The following is a 23508-nucleotide window of genomic DNA, read 5'->3' on the forward strand; positions in this document are numbered from 1 at the left end:
ACAAAAACTAACATGCCCCTGCCTGAAGGCTACAACATTTAAAAATACTAAAAAAATGTCCACGGTAGTAAGTGAACTGAACTTAACATGTGAGTGTTGCTTATTGTCTGTGCCAAAGGCTCGTACTGAGGCTGGCAAAAAAGCATTCCAGTTCTCAGCTCCTTCTGCGTGGAATGAGCTCCAGAAATAACTTAATTTACAGTGAAACTTGTAATTGTTCTGACCCTTAGTTGCACAACAGAGTACTCATGTTAACCAGATTGTGAAACTTTAAACATTGCTGTTTGACTGCTTTTATAGTATGATAAATGTTGAAATTTTGTTATGCCTGTAATCGACTGCTGCTTTCTTGGCCAGGTCTCTCTTGAAAAAGAGATTTCTCATCTCAATGAGACTAACCTGGTTAAATAAATATTTAAAAAAAAAAAAAAAAAAACATCGACATCAATCATCACCTGTGCTTAATTAGTGTCAATGACTTTATCAACTTAGATGATTGAGGTGGTGCAGATGGGAAAATTGTACGGGAAAAGTAGTATGACAAAAAAAGCTACCACAACCTATAGCTGGCGTAGGACTGAAGCATCATGCGCGAAAACAAGGGAAGAATAACATTGAAAAAAAAAAGTTGAAAAAAATCAATCGCTATTTTTTTTTTCGATCTAAATTTGAATTTACCCTGCAGTTAACGCTGTTGGGTGGTGGGGCTGTGCATTTTGTTTTATTTTTTCATATTCGTGCAACGCTGAGAGTGCGTCAGCAGTTGCATAATGCACCGACAGCACCAAACAGCGCACAACGGCGGTCTCAAACCTCTCCATTTGATAGTCAGATGTGGAACGGCTCCTGTTCTGAGAAAGAAGGCAAATTTTTGTAAGAGGTTTTTTGTTCTCCTGTGAAGAGAGGAAGTGTTCACATGCTCTGATTTCCTTGTTTGGCCGCCGAAGCCGCCAGGCTTCACTGCACTGATAAACGGATCACTCTTTTTAAAAATATCATGTTGACCGTAGACTTCTCCAATTGTACACACCAAAATGGCTGAAGACCCTGGAGTCTGACATTCCTACCCTTGGTATCTTAGTGACAATCCTTGCCTACCTTGGGTCAGTTATGTAACTTCAACATCAGTCATAATTACTGCTTTTCCTGGATTTGGATTGGTGAGAGGTGATTAAATGCCATAAAATCACTAACATATTGCATACGGTATGTCTGTATTCTCACTGACAAGAAAATAATAATAATAATAATAATAATAATAATAATAATAATAATAATAATAATAATAATAAATAGCTTTATTTGTATAGCACGTTTCAATACAGGTAACGAAGTGCTTCACAATAGTCAATACAAAACACAAAAACAAATAAAAGTAATAAAATAACATAAAATTAATGATCACCCAATAAACGCTTTATTATAAAAATATGTCTTAAGAAGTGAAATAAAATGGGGAACTGACAAAAATAACATTCTTGTCATATTTTTATCACATTGTAACTGTGTTTTGGGAAGCATTTTGTAATTCTGGTCCAACAACTTTGATAAAATAAAATAAAACCATATCTGTACCTTATATATAACAGTGGAAACGTTCAAAATGAACCTTATTTGTGGGCCTGCTTCTAAAATGGCGAGAAATTAATTCCTTACTTGCGTGTCAATCTCAATCAACAGTAGTATCAATAAGAATACAAAGAAAATAACAAGGAAGCTATTATTGTCCTGTGTAATTAATTAATGTTTTTTTGTAAATAAACATTGTGTAAACAAACATTGTGCTGCTGTTCCTTAAAATACTTTGCAACGCTGTCGATGGAAATGCAACGTTTTACGTGTCACTCTCAGGGTAGGCTATGCAAATAAGTTAATAATAACTTCCCTGTCGGTAGACACAGGTAAGCTTGTGAGTTTAAAATCCAGTTATAACTGGGCTCATGAAGAAGTTGTCGGCCAACCTCTGCGTTGAAACGAAAAACAAACATGCGGCCTTTTTTACTCCTGTTGATCATTCATCTGCCCCGCGTAGCGACTGAACGCCCCTGTTCTGTGCCGGGCGGTCCTCGTGGAGTTTGCAGGACCGGTGACGTCATTGTCGGTGGGCTTTTTCCAGTGCACGAACGAGCTAGATCGGTGAACAATGACACTTCTCAGAGATGCGATGGGTAAGTCTTCGTAAAAAATACCGAGCAAACGTTTGTGTGCGTTTCAAAACGGCTGTCAGCAGCGGCCATAAGTAAAGTCGTGCTTATTTTTGTTTGTTTAGCTTTGACGTGGGCGCGTTTCTCCAAGCCCACGTGATGGTATACTCTATTGGACTGATCAACAAGTCTCCGATGTTGCCCAACCTGACGCTGGGGTATGAAATGTACGACACCTGCAGAGATGTTACCATGGCGATAAAGGCCACGTTGAGGCTGATGGAGGACAGAGTCAATCCCACGGAGGAGTGCTTGCATCTGAGGAATGAGGGAACCGCATCCGGGAGGGGCGTAAAGGCAGTGATTGGGGAACGACATTCCGAAATTTCTATAGCCGTCGCTCGCCTACTTGCCCTGCCCCTTATCCCGCAGGTAACGATTCTCTACTTGAGCTCTTTCTTTTATCGCTGTTATAATTATTGTCTTGCAGTTTGTTTTGTTTCTGTGTTAATGGCCTAATATATACTTCATTTTTGCATTTTAAAAAACTATCTGGGCCACTCGGAAACATCAGCAAATTTTGAAATATCAAAAAATCCCAGATAATGAACTATCGGTTGAATTTACGTGTGTTCTCAGATCAGTTATGGTTCCACGAGTGAACTTCTCAGCAGGAAGAGCAAGTTCCCTTCCTTTCTGCGCACAGTTCCGAGCGACAAGCACCAAACCAAAGCCATGGCAAAGCTGATTAAGACACTCAACTGGGAGAGCGTAGGGATCATCGGCAGTGAGGATGAATATGGAAAATTCGGCGTCGAAAGCTTGATCGATAACATGAGTGCTTGTCTCGACTTCAAGGTAATCCTTCCGACGGTCGTTTCTCGCGAAGAGGATCGAGATCTGTTGAAGAAGCTCATGAAGAGGCTCGGCGAGTCGACGGCCGAGGTCATCGTGATTTTCACCAAGGAGTCCAACGCGAAAGTCGTCCTGGAAGAGGCCATCGGACTCGGGATCATCAACAAGACCTGGATCGCGAGCGACAGCTGGTCCACTTCCGGCGAAATTCGCGGCCTGGGAGGCATTCAGAAGATCGGGAAAGTCTACGGGTTCATCGCGAAGAGAAACACAGTCCCGGGGTTCGAGGAGCACGTGCGCAACTTCACAGCACAGCCCACAAGGGAGGACAGCTTCTTCTGCGACCACCTGAATCTCTATACCTGCTCGCGGGAGACCAACCTCACTGGACAACGTCCTGGGAACTGTTCACTCGCTGACGCCGACGAATGCGGCGCTAACGTTCGGCGTCTTGCGGACTACATCGACCGAGATGAATCGTACGCAGTTTACCTGGCAGTAAATGTCATAGCGCAGGCTTTGCACAGGCTGCTGAAATGTGATTACGTTAAGTGCGAGAGGAACGCAACGTTTTCTGCCCGCGAGGTAAGACGCCCGGCACTTTGTCCGTATGATTACCCTCTACGTTTACCATGGCAACAGCGACTGACGGATTTAATAGCTTACGTGTTTAGGCTAAAACTTTGGTGATTTGAAAAAAAAGATTTTTTTTTTTTTTTGCATTACTTGACCGATGTTCACATTTCAAGACCTAGCATATCTAAACCACGTAAAACTATTTGGTGCATATCGGTTGCCAATACGAGCTATTGCATTTATGAATTGTCTACCATCTCGGCTCCTTTCAACAGCTTCTTGAAGAAGTGAAACAAGTTAATTTCACCGTGGACAACATTACTGACATCGCGTTCGATCCGAACGGAGACCCCAGTCTCGGACACGATATTCTGGTCTGGGACACGACGGATGGTAAAGTTTCCTTGAAGAAAATGGGAGAATATGCACCCTCCGGTGACATTGTGATGCCTGAGCACCTAATAAGTGAATATGGAAACGTCACGGTGAGCTGAGTGGGTACCGAACATCTGTCAGTGTGTGGGGGGGGGGGGGGGGGGGGAGGGGGGGATGAAAGTGGATGAAAGGGATGCACTAAAGGTATCAAGGTCTCACTGCGGACATCATGGTTCCCATGGCTTCTTTTTGAAGGAGTTGGGCTGTAGATAAATATACTTCCCTGTTTAAATCCCCTGACAAAAGTGGCTTTGTACATACGCAGTAAATGTTCAGTGTTTGCCAAAAAAAAAAAAAAAAAAACAAGTCAAACCACCCGTCCATCTGAGTAAATTTTACTCTATCACGGTAGGTTTAATACTGAAACGTTTCTTTCTGCACACATGGCCACTGTAGAGAAAACCGCAGATCACTCTGCCCAGAAAACTCAAACTGATATTTTATTACGCAAATGTGTGAAGCACGATCAGCACAGACGTTTCGGCAACAGCCTTCTTCAGGAGTTGAGCACGTTTAATTCGTTACTGCTGTTTTACCTTATAATCTGCCCTACGTTTGATTTCCTGTACTGTCCCCTTGCATGTCCTGAACTGTCTGATTTCCCAGGTAGTCAGTGCAAATGAGAATTGAGTGGACTGGGTTGACCTGCCTGAATAAAGCACATTATATTTTGGATACAGTTATATTTGGCATGAACAGCATATTCTAACATGTTCCTCTGTTCTGTTCCTCTTTTCTTTTTAATTTGCTCGACATTAGGTGACTGCCTCCAATTGTTACAAAGTCTGCCCCTACGGACATGAGCTGCACTCTAATAAGGACTCCTGCTGCAAGACCTGCAGCTCCTGTGGGCCCAACCAGTATTCCCCCGGGAAAAGTAAGTATAATAACTCTTCTGCCTGGTGCAGTGACCCACAGCACTGCAGGCAGTCTCTAGACTGGAGTTAAACCCTGAGATACTGTTGGTTTAGCTCCAGTCCTGGGGAGCCGCGGTGTCTGTTGGTTTAACTCCAGTCCAGGAGGGCCGCAGTGTCTGCTGGTTTAACTCCAGTCCTGGAGGGCCGCAGTGTCTGCTGGTTTAACTCCAGTCCTGGAGGGCCGCACTGTCTGCTGGTTTAGCTCCAGTCCTGGAGGGCCGCAGTGTCTGCTGGTTTAGCTCCAGTCCTGGGGAGCCGTGGTGTCTGTTGGTTTAACTCCAGTCCTGGAGGGCCGCAGTGTCTGCTGGTTTAACTCCAGTCTTGGAGGGCTCGTCAAATCTCAGCAGAACTATCTCAATGGATATGTTCCATCTGGTCTCTTTGACTCATAGAAGTGTTGAGCCATGTTTAGTGTGGATCTTCAGCGTTTGTTGCAGAGTAGGTTTTTTTTTTTTTTTAATTCTCAGTCAGTAACACACCATCACCAGCAGTACATCAGCACACCATACATCAGCATTAGAATGCCCAGTAAAGAACATTCTAATCGCATATCTGTGACCTTCTTACATGTGATCCCTGCAATTCGCCGGGAGTTTGAAAAGACGGAGTGCAGAACGCGGGGTTACCACGACGCACGCGCTCCTGCGTTTTTTGTTTTTTTCCCCCCCGTTTGAACTCGCAGAAGCGGCGTGCGCGTCCTGCCAGGACGACGAGTACGTGTCGCCCCAGCGGGACGGCTGTCTGAAGAAGAGAGAGACATTCCTGGAGTGGACCGACGGATTCTCCATCGTCCTGGAGACGTTCAGCTTGGCGGGGTTCGTCTTCACCCTGCTGGTGACCGCCCTCTTCGTCAAGCACCGGAACACGCCCATTGTCAAGGGTGCTGGGGGCGGCTTGTGCTTCCTCATCCTCCTCTCCCTCAGCTTCAGCTTCGGAAGCGTGTCCATATCCATAGGGAAGCCCTCGGACTTCAAATGCAAGGTAGCTCTTCCACAATCTCCCCCCCCCCCACCAAATGCAGTCATGACTGCATTCACGATGCAGCACGGCCTGCCATACTGCTTTCATAAAGCGTCTACAACATAGAGAAACGGTTAGCTGATGACACAATATTGCTTATTTTGTAATATTATTTGTAAGGACGGGTTCATGTACAGGGTGCTCCTGTGTACAGACAGGCTGTTTGAATAACTGCTACTGTATCCCAGGGGTGTCCTATGTTACCTGAAAATGGGCTGGTGTGGGTGCAGGTTTTTGCTTTGTCCCAGCACTACAGCACCTAATTCAACTGATCAGCTAAGCACCGTCTTCAATCAAGACAACCATAAATAGAACCAGGTGTCCAAAAACAAAGCAGAAACCTGCACCCAATGGATAAGATTGGACACCCCTGCAGTATCGGATTTACACTCAATCGTAGAACGCGGTCTCAGCCAATCAGCATCCAGGATCGAAAACCACCCCTTTTCACACGAGTTGCATTCTGATTGGCTTTGTAGGCTCGGCTGCCGCTCTTCGTCCTCAGCTTCTCCCTCTGCGTCTCCTGCGTCCTGGCCAACCTCTTCCAGATCTGCGTGGGCTTCGCCTTCGACGCCAAGGCCCACGGCCGGCTGAGGAGGTTCAACAACCCCGTCGCCATAGTGACGGGCTGCATGTCCGTCCAGGTGACGCTGTGCGCCGCGTGGCTGGCTTTGGACCCGCCCCACCGCCGGCGGGAGAACTCCCCCGACGGCGACGATGGCGTCCTGGTCCGCTGCCACAACGGCAGCGTCGCCATGTTCGCCGCCACGCTGGGCTACATCGCCTTCCTGGCCGTGGTCTGCTTCCTGTTCGCCTTCCAGGGCCGGCGGCTGCCCGACCTGTACAGGAACTCCAGCTTCGTCGCCGTCGGCATGCTGGTCTACCTGGTGGCGTGGATGCTCTTCATCCCCATCTACCTCAGCACGGCGGGGGCCTACGTGCAGGCGGTGGAGGCCTCCGCCATGCTGGTGTCCAGCTACAGCCTCCTGGTCTGCCACTTCTGCCCCAAGTGCTACGTCATGCTGCTCAGGCGGGAGCTGAACGACGAGAGGGTCATCCTGGAGCACATCCGGAAGCACTACGAGAACAAGGGCGTGTCGCCCGTGACCGCGAGCAAGTAGGGAACCGAAAGCGATCGCTTCGCTCTCCTTTTATTTTTTTTTTTTTTTATTACTTAGAAACCAGCTGCGATGTTTGATAGTTATATTACACAAAAAGAATGATAAATTAATACTAATATAATGAGTCTTTTATTCAGTTAAGTTTTTTTTCTCTATTTATATATCTCATTATTCTCTTTAAATAATTATACATGAAGTACAAAATAAAACAGATACTGTATCAAACCTGTTGTATACTGTACATTTTGTATTTTTTAAATTTTAAATCTTGAAAGCAATAAAGTTCTTATACTGCCCCCTACAGGAGGAATTGTAAGTGGTCACTCACATGGAATTTTACATTTGGACCAATCAGCAGTGCAGCTATCTAGTGGGTCGCCAATCGCAAGTGAATTTGTAGTGGACATTAATACAAAGTCAGACCTCCAGTTCTCAGGCTATAAATCAACATCTTACTCCAGAAAATTTTTTTAACATTGATCATTTAGAAACATGTACAGAGGGCTCCATGAGGTTAGGGACAAAGACATATTTTTCTTGATTTTGCTCTGTACCCCACAGTGTTAGCTTTGCAATCAAAAAATTCACATGTGGTTAAAGTGCAGATTCACAGCTTTTATTAAAAGGTAGTTTCATACATTTTGTCTTCCATGGAGAAATTACAGCACAACATTACTTTTTTTATACATAGCCCCACGTCCATTTCAGGGCACCATAACCTGTTCTTCATGACAATGGCTTTGATGAAAACTATAAAGGCAGTTAAATAAGGGATAGCATAGAGTCTTTAAAAGAAGCATGGCACAGTCCTTACACAATATCCCAGAAAAACTATTAACAGCAGCAGTTTCCATGTCATGACACGGATAAACCATTTTTATGTTGGAAAGGTCCACCCATTTCACAAACCTCTAACTGCCACCTTCTTTCAGCCACTTCCATTAATGTATGTTTCATAATTCAAAAAGAGCTTTAATAGAGCTTTGAACTGCGGATATAATTAAAAAAAAAAAAAAAACTTTAGACTCAACAGTTATTTTAACCTATTTTCAACACCAATTCACATCATATAATTAAAGGAAAACATTCACATACGCTCTGCTGGATACAACCAAAATGTAAAAGCTATAATTTTTATCAATTATGCAGTCATTCAAAGTGCTTTGTGTTTCTCCTGCCAGAACCATTGCCACTAGCCTTCATTCATTGCCACGTCCACAATGTCCATTCGAATGCAGCCATCAATGAGTCAATCAATTCTGCTATGGCGATTTTCACCTCATACAATTCCACAGGCGTTGAAATATTCACATTAATGTAGATGTGTACTTATTTTAACATCCCAGAAGATATTTTTGTACCGCCAGTTTTTCTTTGCTGCCAATTGCAATGTAGTATCCTTTTCTACCAGAAGATGGCACTCTAGAACCATGTGGGATGCTGCTAGGCAGAAGAGGACATTCCATTGCATTACAGGCATTTAGCAGATGCTCTTATCCAGAGCGACTTACACACCTTTTCACATAGCATTTACATTGCATCCATTTATTCAGCTGGATATACACTGAATCAGTGCAGGTTAAGTACCTTGCTCAAGGGCACAACGGCAGTGTCAAACCTAGCTGGGAGTCTACCCGGCGAGGCTACAAGTCCAGCTCCTTGCCCATTATGCTACACTGCCGCCCCTAGGTTTGTCAGCAAACACATATTTGGAGCACACAAGTTCCACACTTCACCAGACTGCCCAGGAAGTACATAATTTGTGTAAAAATAGCATTTTTTATTAATTTCACTTATTTTCCTCTACAGTTCATCAGCAGTATCCGTTTCCCCAGCAACCTGTACCCACAGATGAACATCCCCAGAGCCACAAAGAGGCTGCCGCCACTTAATTTGACACAGTGTGCTTTTTCCTAAATACAATATGATTGTCCGAGCAAACCGTTTCTTTCACAAGAAAAAAGCACATTCACCATCTTCCTCCTTAACTCTCTGTTTCGTACACTAGCCTGAACCTAAAATAGCATCTCTGGGCATATAAAAGGTCCGTGGTAACAAGAACTCTGTCTGAAGGCTGAGTCACTGCCCATTGAAGTCAAAGCATTTTTTTTGGTCTGATCTAATTCAGTGCCCCATTCCCCTACACACGCACACACACACACTCACACACACGCACGCACACACAAACACACACACACGCCCACACACACGCACGCACGCACACAAGACAATAAAACTTCCTTTATACCTGCCCATTTGGGTTTCCTAGCAACAATTACAGTCCATCTCTGTCTTATTTATGCTTCTGAAGTATGCATTAAAACACCCTTTGTTGAAGAAAATGTAGCAAACAGAGAAACAAATTTAAAGGTATAGTAAGTATCTGGTTTGAAAGCTTTTGGCTGTAGCCTGCCCTGGTGTGGGAGATGCCCAGATCTTGAATGATCAGCAGTCAACCACTGATACCTGTTTTACAAAAGCATACAAAAATATATTACAGTGCAGTCTCTAAGTATTTGGACAGTGACACAATTTTTTGTTGCTTTAGCACTGAAACAATGAATATGAGGTGTTCAAAGTGCAGGCCACCAGCTTTAAGGGTATTTACATCCATACCCAGTGATATATGTATGAATTACAGCCCAATTGTAGGGGACCAAAAGTGATTGGACAATTAACGTAATCTTAAATACGGTTGTCATACTTATTACACGGTTGTAAATCATTTGTATTGAATGACTTCCTGATGTCCGTGACACACAGACATCGCCAGATGCTGAATATATTCCCTGCTGATGCTCTGCCAGGCCTGTGCCACAGCCATCTTCAGTTCCTGTTCGTTTCAGGGGATTTTTGCCTTCAGTCTTGTCTTCAGCAAGTTCAGTTGGATTCAAGTCAAGTGATTCACTCAGCCAATGAAGAACATTCCACAGTTTTGGCACATTGCTTTAGCAGTGTGTTTGGGGTCATTGTATCCTATGAGATATATACTGGAGCAATGCAGGTTAAGTACCTTGCTCAAGGGTACAACGGCTGTGTCCTATCGGAATCGAACCGACGACCTTCAGGTTACAAGACCAACACCTTAGCCATTATACTACACTGCTGCCATTGTCCTGGTGCAAGGCGATGGGCGTGTTGTTCAATGAGCCTGAGGAATTTGGATGGATCGGAGCAGGTAAGATGTTCCCACACGCCTCGCAAATCACACAGCGTCTCATTCAACCTAAAAAAAAACCGATTTCATTATAAATCTAATATGCTGGAGTACGGAGCCAACCCAACAAAAATTATGCCACTGTCCAAATACTTACGGGTGGCACTGCATACGGTATTGTGGCTGCCCTCGGGAATTCCAAAAAAGAAGAAAAGAAGAGAAACCGGTAAGGAAGTACAAACGAATAAGCACAATAAGATTTACCAGAGCCAGCTGCACTCGTGATGTGGCTTGGAACTGAATCCCAAAAATGAAGTGCATAGCAGCTAAAAGCTATTCCGATTTATTTATTTTATTTTATTTTTTAATGACTGGTGGAATCAGCACTGTTGCTGGACACAGAATGCGACTATGCACACCAGGTTTAATTCAATTCTGCAGGATTTAAGGTCGAGTCCGGTGGAATCCCATGCAGCGCTTAATTGGTGGCGGGCAATTACCCAAAACAAAACGCTGGAACGAGTGCTACACGAGAAACAAACAATCATCCCGTCCCCGGCGTGAATGGCAAAACTGTGATAACATACCTAATCCAACTTTTCAGGATTTACACCTGGATCCGTGCGTGATTCATTTTTCTCCAGCACGAGATGTGTAGGCTACCGTCAAGTGAAGCAGCCGAAGCTCGCGTAAATGAATCTCGCCGTATTGTGGATCTTTGTTATCTTGAATCATAAATGTCCTGTCAACACAAACCAATTTTAAACACACCAGTAGCCCACAGTATTGCGTGCAGTTTGTTTAGATCGCGAAGCATGCTCACGATCGGCTTTAAGCGACTCCATTAAATCTCTCTTATTGCTCGTGACCTGGCGATTGTGACTTCTCGTGGAGTTCTTCCGCTTATGATTCCCATAAATCAAACGCCATGAGACCGCAGGCAGACTGATGGACCAGATTTAATCGCCGTGACCCCCCTCCAGAAGTTGTAGCCTAGGTGCTACATAATGCTATCTTAAATAACGAGCTGTGCAAGCAGTTATGATGCACAATCCATCAGAACTGATCATTCATTCGCTAAACGAACAGCCAGTGGCGCCGAGTTGGACACAATTGCGAGGGCAAATACTGACGGGGGCCCTGAAAATATGGTGCGGGTGCTGTAATTGCGATGGAGAGGCCTGGGGTGGTGTGTCCCAAATATGAGATCCTTTCATGGGGCCACAGATCCCTGTCTGCAACCCTGCCTACGGCCTCAGGCGAGCACATTCCATCATTCCCGGAGAAACGGCAGAAGTGATCAAACAGCCAGGAGCAACTGAAATGCGAACGGACTTAATTTGAATGTAGTGCTCGCGCACGCGCGCACAACAGTGCCGTATTTCTCCATTTGGGGGTGAGGAGGGAACCATTGATGTACAGTATTTTGTCAGCAGTGGCGACAGATAGGCAGCAGAGGTGACATCCGATTGCCAGGTTCACGGTAGCGGAGTTATTAAGAGTTATTTTCTTACAGTCACCGGAGACGGGCTTAAAAACAGGCGCGCTGTTGATCGGAAAGGCAAACAAAGCGCTCCGTCTCCGTGCACGTAAATCCACAAACCTGATATCTGACAGATTGCAAATAGAACGGAGTTAGTCTGGATCCCAAATGAATAAATACACCCATTATACTTCGAAATGTAAGACTGCTACAGCAAAGATCTTTGTGTTTGATCATTACTGGGGACAATTAATATGTACACAAATGAATTTTGGCACAGATGGTATACCAGAAATCTTGGCAATTCGATTAAAAAAAGACTGTTTAAAGGGCCACCAATGGTTATGAGCACAATTAGTCACAAACCTACTGAAAAGTCCAGCTAAAACAAACTGAGATTATAAAATAGTCTGTGCCTAGACAAAGCTGGTTAAAAAAAAAAAAAACTGGTGGCTAAACTGGTAGACTAGTTGACTATAGGCTGGTGAACAGGTAGTTAAGATGGTCAACTAACTAAAACCCGCAAGAAGTGTCAATTTAAGATGTTTAAGATGTAAGTTCAGCAGGGAAGTGGAAGCAAACACAGGTCTGAAGGCGTGTAATTCAGTGGCACTTGTATGATTGTAGCTTTGTCCATCACTAGCTCTGTTCAGTTTAGTTCTTGTGCTCACGCACACGTGCACACATGTAAAGGTACATTCACACACATACAGTACATATACATGCGCACACATCTAAGTGCCACACACTCAGATTCCACATGCTCCTCGTGCACATGCACACACTCACGTACACAGGCTTGTGCACACACTCACATAGATACACATTTGCACATGCACACAAACGGACATACACACATATCGGTGTGCACAGACACACACACACACACATATGCAAATGCAGACAAACTTTCCTAATTTGCCTACATTTACTGTATAAATTGACAGTGGTGTTTAAACAAATAATGGCGAATAAACCGATAATGGGGGGGGGGGGGGGGGGGGGGGGGGATTTTGCGTATGCTAAAAAGGGGGGGGGAGAGAGAGCTGTCCTTGCGGACTCAAATCGCAAGATAATCCTACAGCCCATTTCCTGTATTTTAACAAATGAAAACACTCCTTCATGCTGACCTTGTCGGTCGTTGGGAAAGATAAGCCCCCACGCTCTCTCCCTCCCTTGAGCCTGATTATATATAAACCCATACAAACCTTCCCGTCAAACTTCAGTTCAATGGTTACGAAATGCAGTATTGCAGTGTTTGTGTGTGTGTGTGTGTGTGTTTGTGTGTGCATGTGTGTGTGTTCATGTGCGTGTGTGTGTATGTGTGTGTGTGTGTGTTCATGTGCGTGTGTGTGTTTGTGTGTGCATGTGTGTGTGTTCATGTGCGTGTGTGTGTGTGTGTATGTGTGTGTGTGCGTGTGTGTGCGTGTGTGTGTGTGTGCATGTGTGTGTGTTCATGTGCGTGTGTGTGTATGTGTGTGTGTGTTTGGCTGTGCGGGTGCTCGTATGTGTCAGCGTCTGCTCCGAAATCCCTTAAGTGAACAGCCAATCAGTGTGGACCTGGGAATTAGGCGGAAATGTCATTGCTAGGATTGCTGTGCTCCGACACGACAGCGCCGATCCCTGAAATACCCAGACTCCGAGCATCATGGGACAGTGACATCCTCAGTTTGAGACTGAGAGTGCGACGCCCAAATCCACACGATTAGATGTGCCTCTGCTCACAAAGCTTCCCCCGCTCAGCACTGACAGCTGAGCTACAAATCTCTCCACCCCCCCCCCCCCCCCCCCCGATACCTTTACAGAAGTTTCCACTGTGTTTCCACTAAACGAGACATATTTCAGCAGGTCTTCAAAAAGTGGTTCCTTGAAAATCTTACAGTGTGTGTTTACATGTTTATCTTTACTTATTTCTGGTTTGTTAAGAATATTTTTAAAGCTTTTCCCCCAACTGTTTCTCACTCAATCTGGAATGCCTGATCGTATTTATCAGTGCTTATTACTCACTTTCTTCTGCGACATTGGGCCTGATTTACTAAGCCTTTTAGCACATGTGTAGCTAGTAACACAACTAATGATTGGTGCAAAACTAATACCATGACCAATCATTGGTCATGCTATTGGTTTTGCGTATGCTAAAAAGGTTTTCCGTGTGCTGAAGGTCTTACTAAATCAGGCCCACGGTGTGTATCTCCACGGGTACAGTGCAATGTCCCCGAAGGTTCGAAACCAGATCATATTTCGCCATTTCTCCAGCTTAACAGCACAGTTTCCACCAGCAGATGACCAAATCAGCCTGGATGTCACGTACATAGCCTGTGAGTTTTACCTTCTCTCTCTCTCTCTCTCTCTCACTGTCTGTTCTCAAGAAACTTGGATAAGTATCAGAGGTGGATAGTCCGGGACTCAAGGTGTAAAAGTCCTGCCATGTGCTTCTTCCACCCACATACTCAGCCAGCTCATTTCACTGATACCTTCTACCCCCTCCCCTGGCTGAAGAATTTGTCCTAATGAGCAAGGTAATTGGAACAAAATACTGGAGAGGACTTTTACTTTACTTTGCCCTCCGTTGCTATAGTAGCTGCCTATGTCCTCGCTTGCCCTATTGTTTTTCCAGCTACCTGCTCAGTGCTTCTGTATCAGTGGTAACCAACGCTGTTCCTGAAGATCGGCCATCCTGTAGGTTTTTCATTTCAACCCTGATTTGGCACACCCAATTTAACTAACATAACATAACATAATATAATGACGAGAACAGGCCATTCAGCCCAACAATGCCATTTTCCTGAGTAGGTTAGTGCTCTGATTACCTAAAGACTAGATGGTATCTAACACTGTGTCAAGCCTAGCCTTGAAAATCCCCAGAGTTTCTGCCTCTACATGACCTGGTAGGCCATTCCACACATTGTCTACTCTCTGTGTGAAAAAATTCTTCCTAACTAATTAGCAACTGAACAAGATGCTGTTGAATGAGGCGTGTTCTGTTAGGTTAGAGTGAAAACCTACGGGACGATAGGTCTCCAGGAACAGGGCTGTTTACCACTGATGACTGTATTACTGTATGGATATAACCGTGTGTGGGGTCTGTGTATAGATTTGTAATGCTGTTGTGGTTATTTAATTCCTTTCCTTTTACCCTCTACTTCTCACCATCAGGACAGTTCACGGCATCTTGTCAGGATGTCACTGTAAATAAGAATATGTTCTTCTTTGACCGCCCTGGTAAAGTAAAGGTTATAAAAAAAAATTTGAACCTGGATTTTCAACCTCTGGGAAGAGTTCATGTTTCAGGCTGGGGCAGTCATTAGTATGTGTTTGTTCACCGGTTGCATGATGGGAGTTCTTCAGGTATAGAAGCAGCATTCAAGCAGTTTTTGTCCTTAACACAGACTTACGGGTAAATGCAAGTATAATGCTTGCTGTTTATTCACAAGCTTACCCAGTGAGCAAAAGGCGAAATCTTGACATCTGGAATTGGTGAAAATCTAGGTTTAGAGGTGTTTTGACATAAACGGACCAAGTTAACCCCAATATAGCTCAGATTTTACCTGGACATAGCCTGGATATGCCCTAGTCAGCTAACAAACTTTCATTTTCATCCAAATGTAGCCGAGTTTTCACCTGAATGCCTAAATTTCACCAACCTTTCGCTAACTGGCCATATTAGGGACCCAACACCACAAACTCCAGGATTCATGCACATTTTTGAAAAAAACAAACAAACAAACAAAAAAAAACCAAATAAATAAAAATAAAAGATCCACATAAAACCAGATTTAGTGAGCATCAGGGCCTGCCTTTGGTGCAAGATGTTCACTCCACAAGATTGGCTGCTTTCAACTTCGAAGATTAAACACTACTGAGGAGACTGTCTGCACTACGCAAGGGGCCTTTTTTTCTCAAAGTAATCTTAAGGAAACCAAAGGCTGAGTGTAGTCCCCAAGATGAACAGATAAACCCTTACTGAGTACCTCAAAACTATAGAAGAGCATGTAAAAGGTGTATATATATATATATATATATATATATATATAAGGACTGTTCAGAGAGAAAAAAAAAAGTTTTGCATATTTGTGTTTTGCAAAATGTGTTCCGGAACTATGGGTAACCGCAAGGCTCTCTAGGATGTAAATAATTTCCCATGATGCAAATGGAAAATGTAAGCACTTTCCTCAGTATTATAGGAGCTATATCAGTGTGGTACCAGTGTCACTCATACAGAGTAATAAAATCTAAATTTAATTGGAGTTTCATATATTTATTGCAGATCCAATCTCCATCAGAGAAAAGGCTACAAATATACCAACTTTAATGCATGGGAAATATGACCTGATAAGGGATAATAATATTTGATGAGTCAATAGTGAAATATTGGAAATATGTCTTGTTATTTTATTAGAAATTTGTATTTGAAACTTTATTATAGAAGAGACATGACAAAAGCAGGACAATCTACTCAGCATATAAGAACAGCTCACACAACAATACAACACGTAAAGGCAAAAAAGAGGGGAGAAATGTGATAAAACTTGGTGATGGTTTCTCTGAAGAGCACTTAAGAGTTGGGAAAGTTAATTTAGAGACAATTGATAAGCATGTCTATCATCATTTCATAATTATTCCTGAAATAATGGGTAGGTTAACGAGAGACTGTTTTTCAACAGAAAGCAGAAACAACATTATGTTCATCACTGTATTAAATCATAGTATTCTATTCTATTCTAAATCATAGTTTATACCCTCTAAAAGTGCTGCATACAGTACATGGGGTGATTTAGCGTAGCACCAAAGCAATTTTAGTAAAAGGATAAAATAGGATTTCCAGTTGACCCTGAGGAGATATGTTTTTTGGGGATATTTTGTAATATCATCGTGGTTGAGTCTTGAGGCCAGAATCGCAGAGACTTAAATTACTTTCATTTTTATTAAATAAATTTGGAAAGGCTGAAGGAGACGCGAAAGGATTTAGGAGAGCTATGGGAACGTCTTTACTGAACCAGCTATGGCAGACTGCTAGATTTGTTGCCTGGTTACACAGGGCAAGCTCATATTTATAGACTACACAGATATACACAAGCTTCGTGTAACGGTGTGACCCTTTGCAAAAAAACTTTCTCAAGCATTTCTGGAGCCCACGGGCACTGCAATATTGCAATTACCTGCACAGTTAATATTTGCCATGCCTATAATATTACAATAACCTGTACAGTTAATATTTGCCATGCCTATAATATTACAATAACCTGTACAGTTAATATTTGCCATGCCTATAATATTACAATAACCCATACAGTTAGTATTTGCTTACCCATAATATTACAATGACCTGTACAGTTAGTATTTTCTTTACCCATAATATTACAATGACCTGTACAGTTAGTATTTGCCTTGCCCATAATATTACAGTGACCTGTACAGTTAGTATTTGCCTTACCCATAATATTACGATGACCTGTACAGTTAGTATTTGCTTTACCCATAATATTACGATGACCTGTACAGTTAGTATTTGCCTTACCCATAATATTACAGTGACCTGTACAGTTAGTATTTGCCATGTCCATTTTTTCTCAGAACTTGTCACAGAACAAGTAGGGCCTGTAATTAGGCCTACCGTTAGCTAGTGATTAATTAATCAGCTTTCAAGCTCATACATGCGGAATCAAAGACTTTCTTTATTCGGATGTAATGTCTGGAGTTTGAGACTGCTATAGAGTCTAATGTTCGTGTACAGTGGCTCAGTGTTACAATGTTATTACACATGAATTAATCCTCAGGTTTTACGATACGATGGCAAAGCCCAGTTTATGTTGCTTTTTTTCCGTTTGCCTGGTAGTGTAATTTTATTGCATTGGGACAGTCTGCACTAACCGGCTCTAACCTAGCCAGCAATGAGGAATGGTTTACACATGATGTGTCTTACAGATATTAATATTAATGAGCGCAGGATACTCCCTTAAGGGGTTAATCCATTACATTACATTACATTACAGGCATTTAGCAGACGCTCTTATCCAGAGCGACTTACACAACTTTTACATAGCATTTTTACACTGCATCCATTTATACAGCTGGATATATACTGAAGCAATTTCAGTTAAGTACCTTGCTCAAGGGTACAACGGCAGTGTCCTACCCGGGAATCGAACCTGCGACCTTTCGGTTACAAGCCCAGTTCCTTACCCACTGTGCTACACTAATCCAAACCCGCCATGGCTGTGGGTAATTAAACCCAACTCCTCTCAGCCGCGCTGAGAGGTGCACCACACAGTCTCTGGAGGAAATTACCCGAAATTGAGTTGGACGTGCTTTAATTCACCTCCTCCGTGAGTTACCGCTCCCTGGCCTGTGAAAACAGGGCTCTGTGTAGAGCCGTAGGTCTGCCTCAGCGCGGCTGAAACGACCGCGACATTTCCAAATATTATTTGTTCCCCGGCGCCCCTGCCCGTGAAGCTAGACGCTCCCATTGTGTGCATGGCAGTAAGTCACAGTGCAGTAAGTGAAATATTTACACTCGCAGCACCTTAATTGAAGCCCCCCCAGTCCCTGTTTGCTCTTAGAAGTGCGGTGGCCCAACACTGAGACAAAAAATCGAAAACAAGGGAAGGGAGACACTTTTTAACCGTGTGATTTTTGTACCTGGTACAGTGTAATATGGAGCGCTGCAATGTGTTGGGCCACTGCAAACAGGTTATTTAGCTTACCTGTGTGTGCATGCATGTTCATACGTGTGTGTGTGTGTTCATGCATGCATGTGTGTCCATGCCTGTGCGTGGCATGGGTACATGCACATATGTGTGTGTGTGCATCTATGTGTGCATGCTCATGTGTGTATGTGAGTGTGTGTGTGTGCATGCATGTCTGTGTGTGCGTGTGTGTTTGTGTGCATGCTCGTGTGTATGTGAGTGTGTGTGTGCGTGCATGCATGTTTGTGTGTGAGTGTGTGCGTGCACATGCGTGTGTGCGTGCATGTGTGTGTGTGTGTATACCATGACGTACACAAAAGTACACATTTTTCTGACGACTCTGAGCTGTCCACACAGAGGTCCCCATTCTGACCCCGCACACATAACCTACAGTCCGGGGGTCTGACCCTCCAGTGAGATATCCCTCGAGGAATACCCATCATGCACTGGGCAGAAGGATGAGAAGAGAGGGAATTGCCCCCTGCATTCTGACACGCCAAAGCAATATCCACCATTAATGAGAACAGAAGAGGAGGTCAAGCTAACAGGCTATATATGATTCAGTCTCACACTTGCTGGAATTGGCTGGTAGACCTGCAACACAGTCTAAGCTTGACCACTCTGCGTGTTATTGTTGGAATTTCTTATATTTTTGTCCTGTACAATATTGCAAAAAAAAAAATGTTATGCCTAAGAATCACAACATTCTTGCTGGTCTGTATTTTTTAAAATAAATAATAAATAAAACATAGTGATAGGGAAAACGTGAAATGGGGATTTGTCTGAAGTAGGAAATCCAGTGTAAGTTGTACTTCTTTTTCACTGGCTGCAAATGAAACCTGATGTCCGTGTCTAATTATTTTTGTGGGGCGAGGCTGACTTGACAAGCAGTTGAATTTGAATAGAATAAACAGCAGTATTTTTTAAGGGAACGGCTCATGTATATTAAACTGACACTGTTCTCCGTGGTCACCAAAAAATCTGTTGCATCCATCAATTCAATTCTAAGGCAATTTCAGTGACAGGGGTATTTAAGAGTTGATCGATGCTTGCGTGTTTGCAACTGAACACCGATGTGTCAGGATGTCTGCGAAGTAGAGCCACTGAAAGGGTTAAGACGATTTCTTAAACTTGCTCAACAAAATTCAGATTCAGGAAATGGGGCTCCTATTCCCTTGGCTGAGTCTGTGTTTATGTGTGTGTGTGTGTGTGTGCGTGTGTGTGTGCGCGTGCACATGCGCGTGTGCGTGTGTTTGTGTGTGCATGCGTGTCTGTGCGTATATACATGTTAGTACATATGTTCGTGTGTGTGTGTGTGTGTGTGTGTGTGTGCGCATGCATGTGAATGTGTGTGTGTGTGTGCATGTGTGTCTGTGCGTCTATACATGTCAGTGCATATGTGCATGCGTGTGTGTGTGTGTGTCAGTGTATATGTGCATGCGTGTGTGTGTGTGTGTGTGTGTGTTTGCTATGCCTGTACAAGTATTACTGTTTCTTGTTAATGGCTTCCATGGATCCCCAGAAATATCCACTTCACAGTAACTGAGTTCCCATTTAAAATGTAATTATGCTGTTTGACGGTAAGCAAAATTCTGTCCTGTCCCAGCATCCCCCCCTCCCCTCCCCTCCAACAGTCCCACGACCACTTTCCGCACACGTGGCTCACTTCTCCCACATACTAAATGTCTGGCAACCCAATTTGGCCATTTCATGTGTTTTCATCTCATTTGAATCCGTGCCTCCAAACACTTTAATAACACCGAACATGGTTTGTGCCTGGACATTTGTAATTGCTGGCCAATATAATAATGTAAGAGGCTTTTTTCTAACAGGGGATAGTTGTAGAAAATCAATGGCCACCACACCACAATGGACTGCAACATATTTTAACATTTTATGGAAAACTTTATCGATAATGGTGCCACCTCAGTCGCATTCTACAGCAAAGCATGCTGGGATGTGGTGAGGCTGCACGACTTGGTTTGGGTCATAGTAATGGCCGTCTGCATTTGTTTGTTTTTTTTGTACTTTTAGGCATGCTAAGAAGCTGGAAGAATCCTACCCATGAAAGCATTTCTTCTTCACAGAAAAGAGAAGAGGTAATAAAACGTACTGTACGCAATCTCAAACCATGAATTTGTGAAGACTGAGGTTCCATGACTGGCTGCGAATCAGTCGTCTCATTCAATGGCCATTTATTAAAATGACTGCATGTTGGATTGCAACACCTGAGGCAGCCTGTGCTCCAGTCTAAAATTAGGTACGGAAAGCAACCTTTATCAATAACATGCATGGAGGAACCAGGACAAAGAAGAGCTTTGAAGATAATTTCCTTCCCACACACTCCTCATCAAGTGTCAGTGATTAGAAGTCCTTACATTGCCAGGTGCACATTAATGTGTTCTTTTTAAAGGACGTGCACCTCCCTTTATCCTACTTTAATGCGGATAATCACTCTTGTGCCATTTACCACGCAAGTTGTCGGACTGCATCATTAGACGTGCTACCGGAGGTTGACAGGGTGGAAAAAGTGACTGAAGCTCCACAGACTCACTGTCCCTTTTCGTAAGACTGCAGACCTTAATCTTAACAAAAGTGCCATGGGACCTTCCAAGCTCACGGTGACTAACATTGGTAGCACACAGTACAATGCCAGCGTTAATTCAACTCTAACAGAGTATATAAGAGCCCAATAGGACCCATATGTCCTCCATAGGACAGGGATCATCAACTCTGGCCCTCGAATCCAAATCCAGCCCTGGTTTTCTTTTCTCCCAGGTAATTAGTGCTACTGATTGGCCAGACTGTCTTCACACCTGACTCCCAGGCAAAGGCAGGGTGGAAAAACAGCAGTTCTCGGCCCTCGAGGACCGTGAGTTGCTTTTGGTCATATAGTGTATTTCTTAATTTTTGTTTTAAAACCATCAAAATGTGTTTATAAATTTAGTATTTCCATAACTTGTTCCATGTTTAATACCATTTTTAAATTAAAACATCTCTACCCCTTCTCTATACTTTTAAGCAAACTTTTTTGTTTGGACAGTAGTTATTTCTCTTGAGGGTTTCGCTTGCTAGACAGATGTGAAGCCATCTTGCGCTGTAATTCAAAGCACTTTTGTAAATCGCTACGGAATAAAAGTGTCTGCCAAATGATGTAAATGTAAATTTTCCTTTCGACTTTAACCCAAACATGGCTCACGCAGCACTAATGGAAAGTCTTCTTTTTTCATTAATGAATTATCTTCAACCTGCCTTTGAAAAGAGTGAGCTTGGGGTTAGGATGCATTTTACTTTTGTGCTTTTCTGTCCCTTATAGACAGAATTCAAACACTACACCACTAACACCAGTCCCTTATAGGGAGTATTTAAACACTACACCACTAGAATAAGTAATACAACAATCTTAACTTCCTAAAGACAGAGATTTAAAACTGTACTTCTGTAGCAAAACACATAGCTTTGGAGACATCAAAAGACATAATTATGCTGGTTCATTTTGGCTGCACTAGAACTTTACAGCAAGATAAACTGATGGATCCATAATCTCTTTGGCTTCCGGCGTTGTTGGAGAAGCATGGCTAAAATTGACTATTCATCACACCTCCAAACTGGATATGGCCAAAGCTTCTCGGACCTGCTGCTGTGACACATCAACTAGAATTGGACTCTGACTCTCTCTCCCAGTCCTGTGTAGCTTATCTTCTATTCCCAGGAACTGGGGGGGTCTGTGCCTTTCATGGGTCTGTATCACCAAGGATCATTACTGAGCTGGATATAACTGCGCTGAATAAAAACCAGAAAACCAGCTCTTTTAAAAAAAAATTTTTTTTTTAACTTCAGTCCATGCTCCAGATTTGGGAGGCTTCAGGGTTTTACTCAGTGCAGTTATCCAGCTATCTCAGTAATCCTGCTGGGTCATACAGACCCCAGGTGCTGGAAATTGAAGATAGGCCAGTTAAATGCCTTCTGAAACACAGACTGGCTGGAAGCTGGGACATTAATAAGCAGTGGAGGGTAGGGATGGGTATCATTTTGATTTAGACGATACCGATGGGTACAACAGCACTTTTAAAACGGTGCTGGCACGTAAACAGTGCCTGAACCGATACCTTCTTTAAAATAAAGAGCGCACAACGACATTAAAGAATGCCCTTTTTTTTTTTTTGCAAAAGGCGAAGAAATTAAAAAATGTAACTATTTTATTTTATGGTTTAAATGATACTTTATACCGATTCTCATTTTGACTGAGTTTAACGTTCACTAACATTCAATTTAACACATGATCTGCATGGTTGTACCTCTATACATTACAGTGCTCCCATCACTGTGCTAAGGCATTTGATTTCTTATTTAGCCAAGAGCAGGGGTGGGCAATTCTGGCCCTGGAGAGCCAGGGTGAATGCAGGTTTTGTGTTTCCTCCAACTGCCCTGGCTGAATGAGCCAGCTGGCTGTACACACCAACGTCAGTTCACTCGTGGATTAGCTCACAGTAACGCGCTCCGCACAGGGCCCCAAGAACGGTCTCCAGCTGTCATTCAATCGCTTATCACGTAATGTAGCAAAAAATGTCAGATGGTGTAAATGTTAGGGCTACTTACATAATTAAGGCCAGAAGTTGGCATGAAACAAGTATGGCCCTCCTCGCCCACCCCTGGCCAAGAGGGTTTCTTTTTGGCCCAGAAGGAAGAGTGCCCCCTACAGGCCCACCAACACCTCTCACAGCAGAAACAGAGTTGAATTGACTTGAATTGCATTGTATTGATTTTTTTTTTTTTTTAAACACGGGGCGACCTTGAGTTTCTTGAAGGCTCTCATGAATAAGACATTATTGTCATTATTAGGACAGTCTCTCAGCATGGAAGGTTTGTTGTACTGCACCCCCCCCCCCCCCCCCCTTCCAGTTCTCACAATTTCACATTGCTATGAAACATTCGTTTGCAGGAACCCAATGACAGGATATGTGTGTGTATGCACATGTGTGTGTGTGTGTGTGTATGTGTGCATGTGTCTGTGTATGTGTGTGTTTAACTTTGTTCATAATATATATTTTAAATGTTGTGTTACAAGTATCTGTTCATAAAACTTGCAAAGTTGTGACCTGTTAAATTGTTTA

At 43.3% G+C, this 23508-nt stretch overlaps 1 protein-coding gene and 1 long non-coding RNA gene across 2 annotated transcripts; both read left to right on the forward strand.

Moving 5' to 3' along the window:
• The first annotated feature begins 638 nt into the window (after positions 1–638).
• LOC118232174 (G-protein coupled receptor family C group 6 member A-like) lies at positions 639–7212 on the forward strand. The gene is made up of 8 exons (XM_035426909.1): positions 639–873; positions 2033–2168; positions 2270–2576; positions 2784–3584; positions 3851–4060; positions 4770–4887; positions 5610–5908; positions 6427–7212. The coding sequence occupies exons 1-8, from the start codon at positions 771–773 to the stop codon at positions 7066–7068; spliced, it is 2616 nt and encodes an 871-aa protein (XP_035282800.1). The 5' UTR covers positions 639–770; the 3' UTR covers positions 7069–7212.
• A 3483-nt stretch (positions 7213–10695) lies between these two features.
• Positions 10696–21156, forward strand: LOC118214140. The gene is made up of 3 exons (XR_004762589.1): positions 10696–10785; positions 14078–14227; positions 20429–21156. It is a non-coding gene; the product is annotated as an uncharacterized LOC118214140 (long non-coding RNA).
• Positions 21157–23508: the final 2352 nt, after the last annotated feature.

Source organism: Anguilla anguilla, chromosome 1 (genome assembly GCF_013347855.1).
Source record: "Anguilla anguilla isolate fAngAng1 chromosome 1, fAngAng1.pri, whole genome shotgun sequence".
Lineage (NCBI taxonomy): Eukaryota > Metazoa > Chordata > Actinopteri > Anguilliformes > Anguillidae > Anguilla > Anguilla anguilla.

Coding starts and splice junctions, on each gene's coding strand:
- LOC118232174 (XM_035426909.1), top strand. CDS start 771: ATGCACCGACAGCACCAAACAGCGCACAACGGCGGTCTCAAACCTCTC. Junction 874..2,032: donor GAGAAAGAAGGCAAATTTTT/GTAAGAGGTTTT, acceptor TGCCCCGCGTAG/CGACTGAACGCCCCTGTTCT. Junction 2,577..2,783: donor CCCTGCCCCTTATCCCGCAG/GTAACGATTCTC, acceptor GTGTGTTCTCAG/ATCAGTTATGGTTCCACGAG.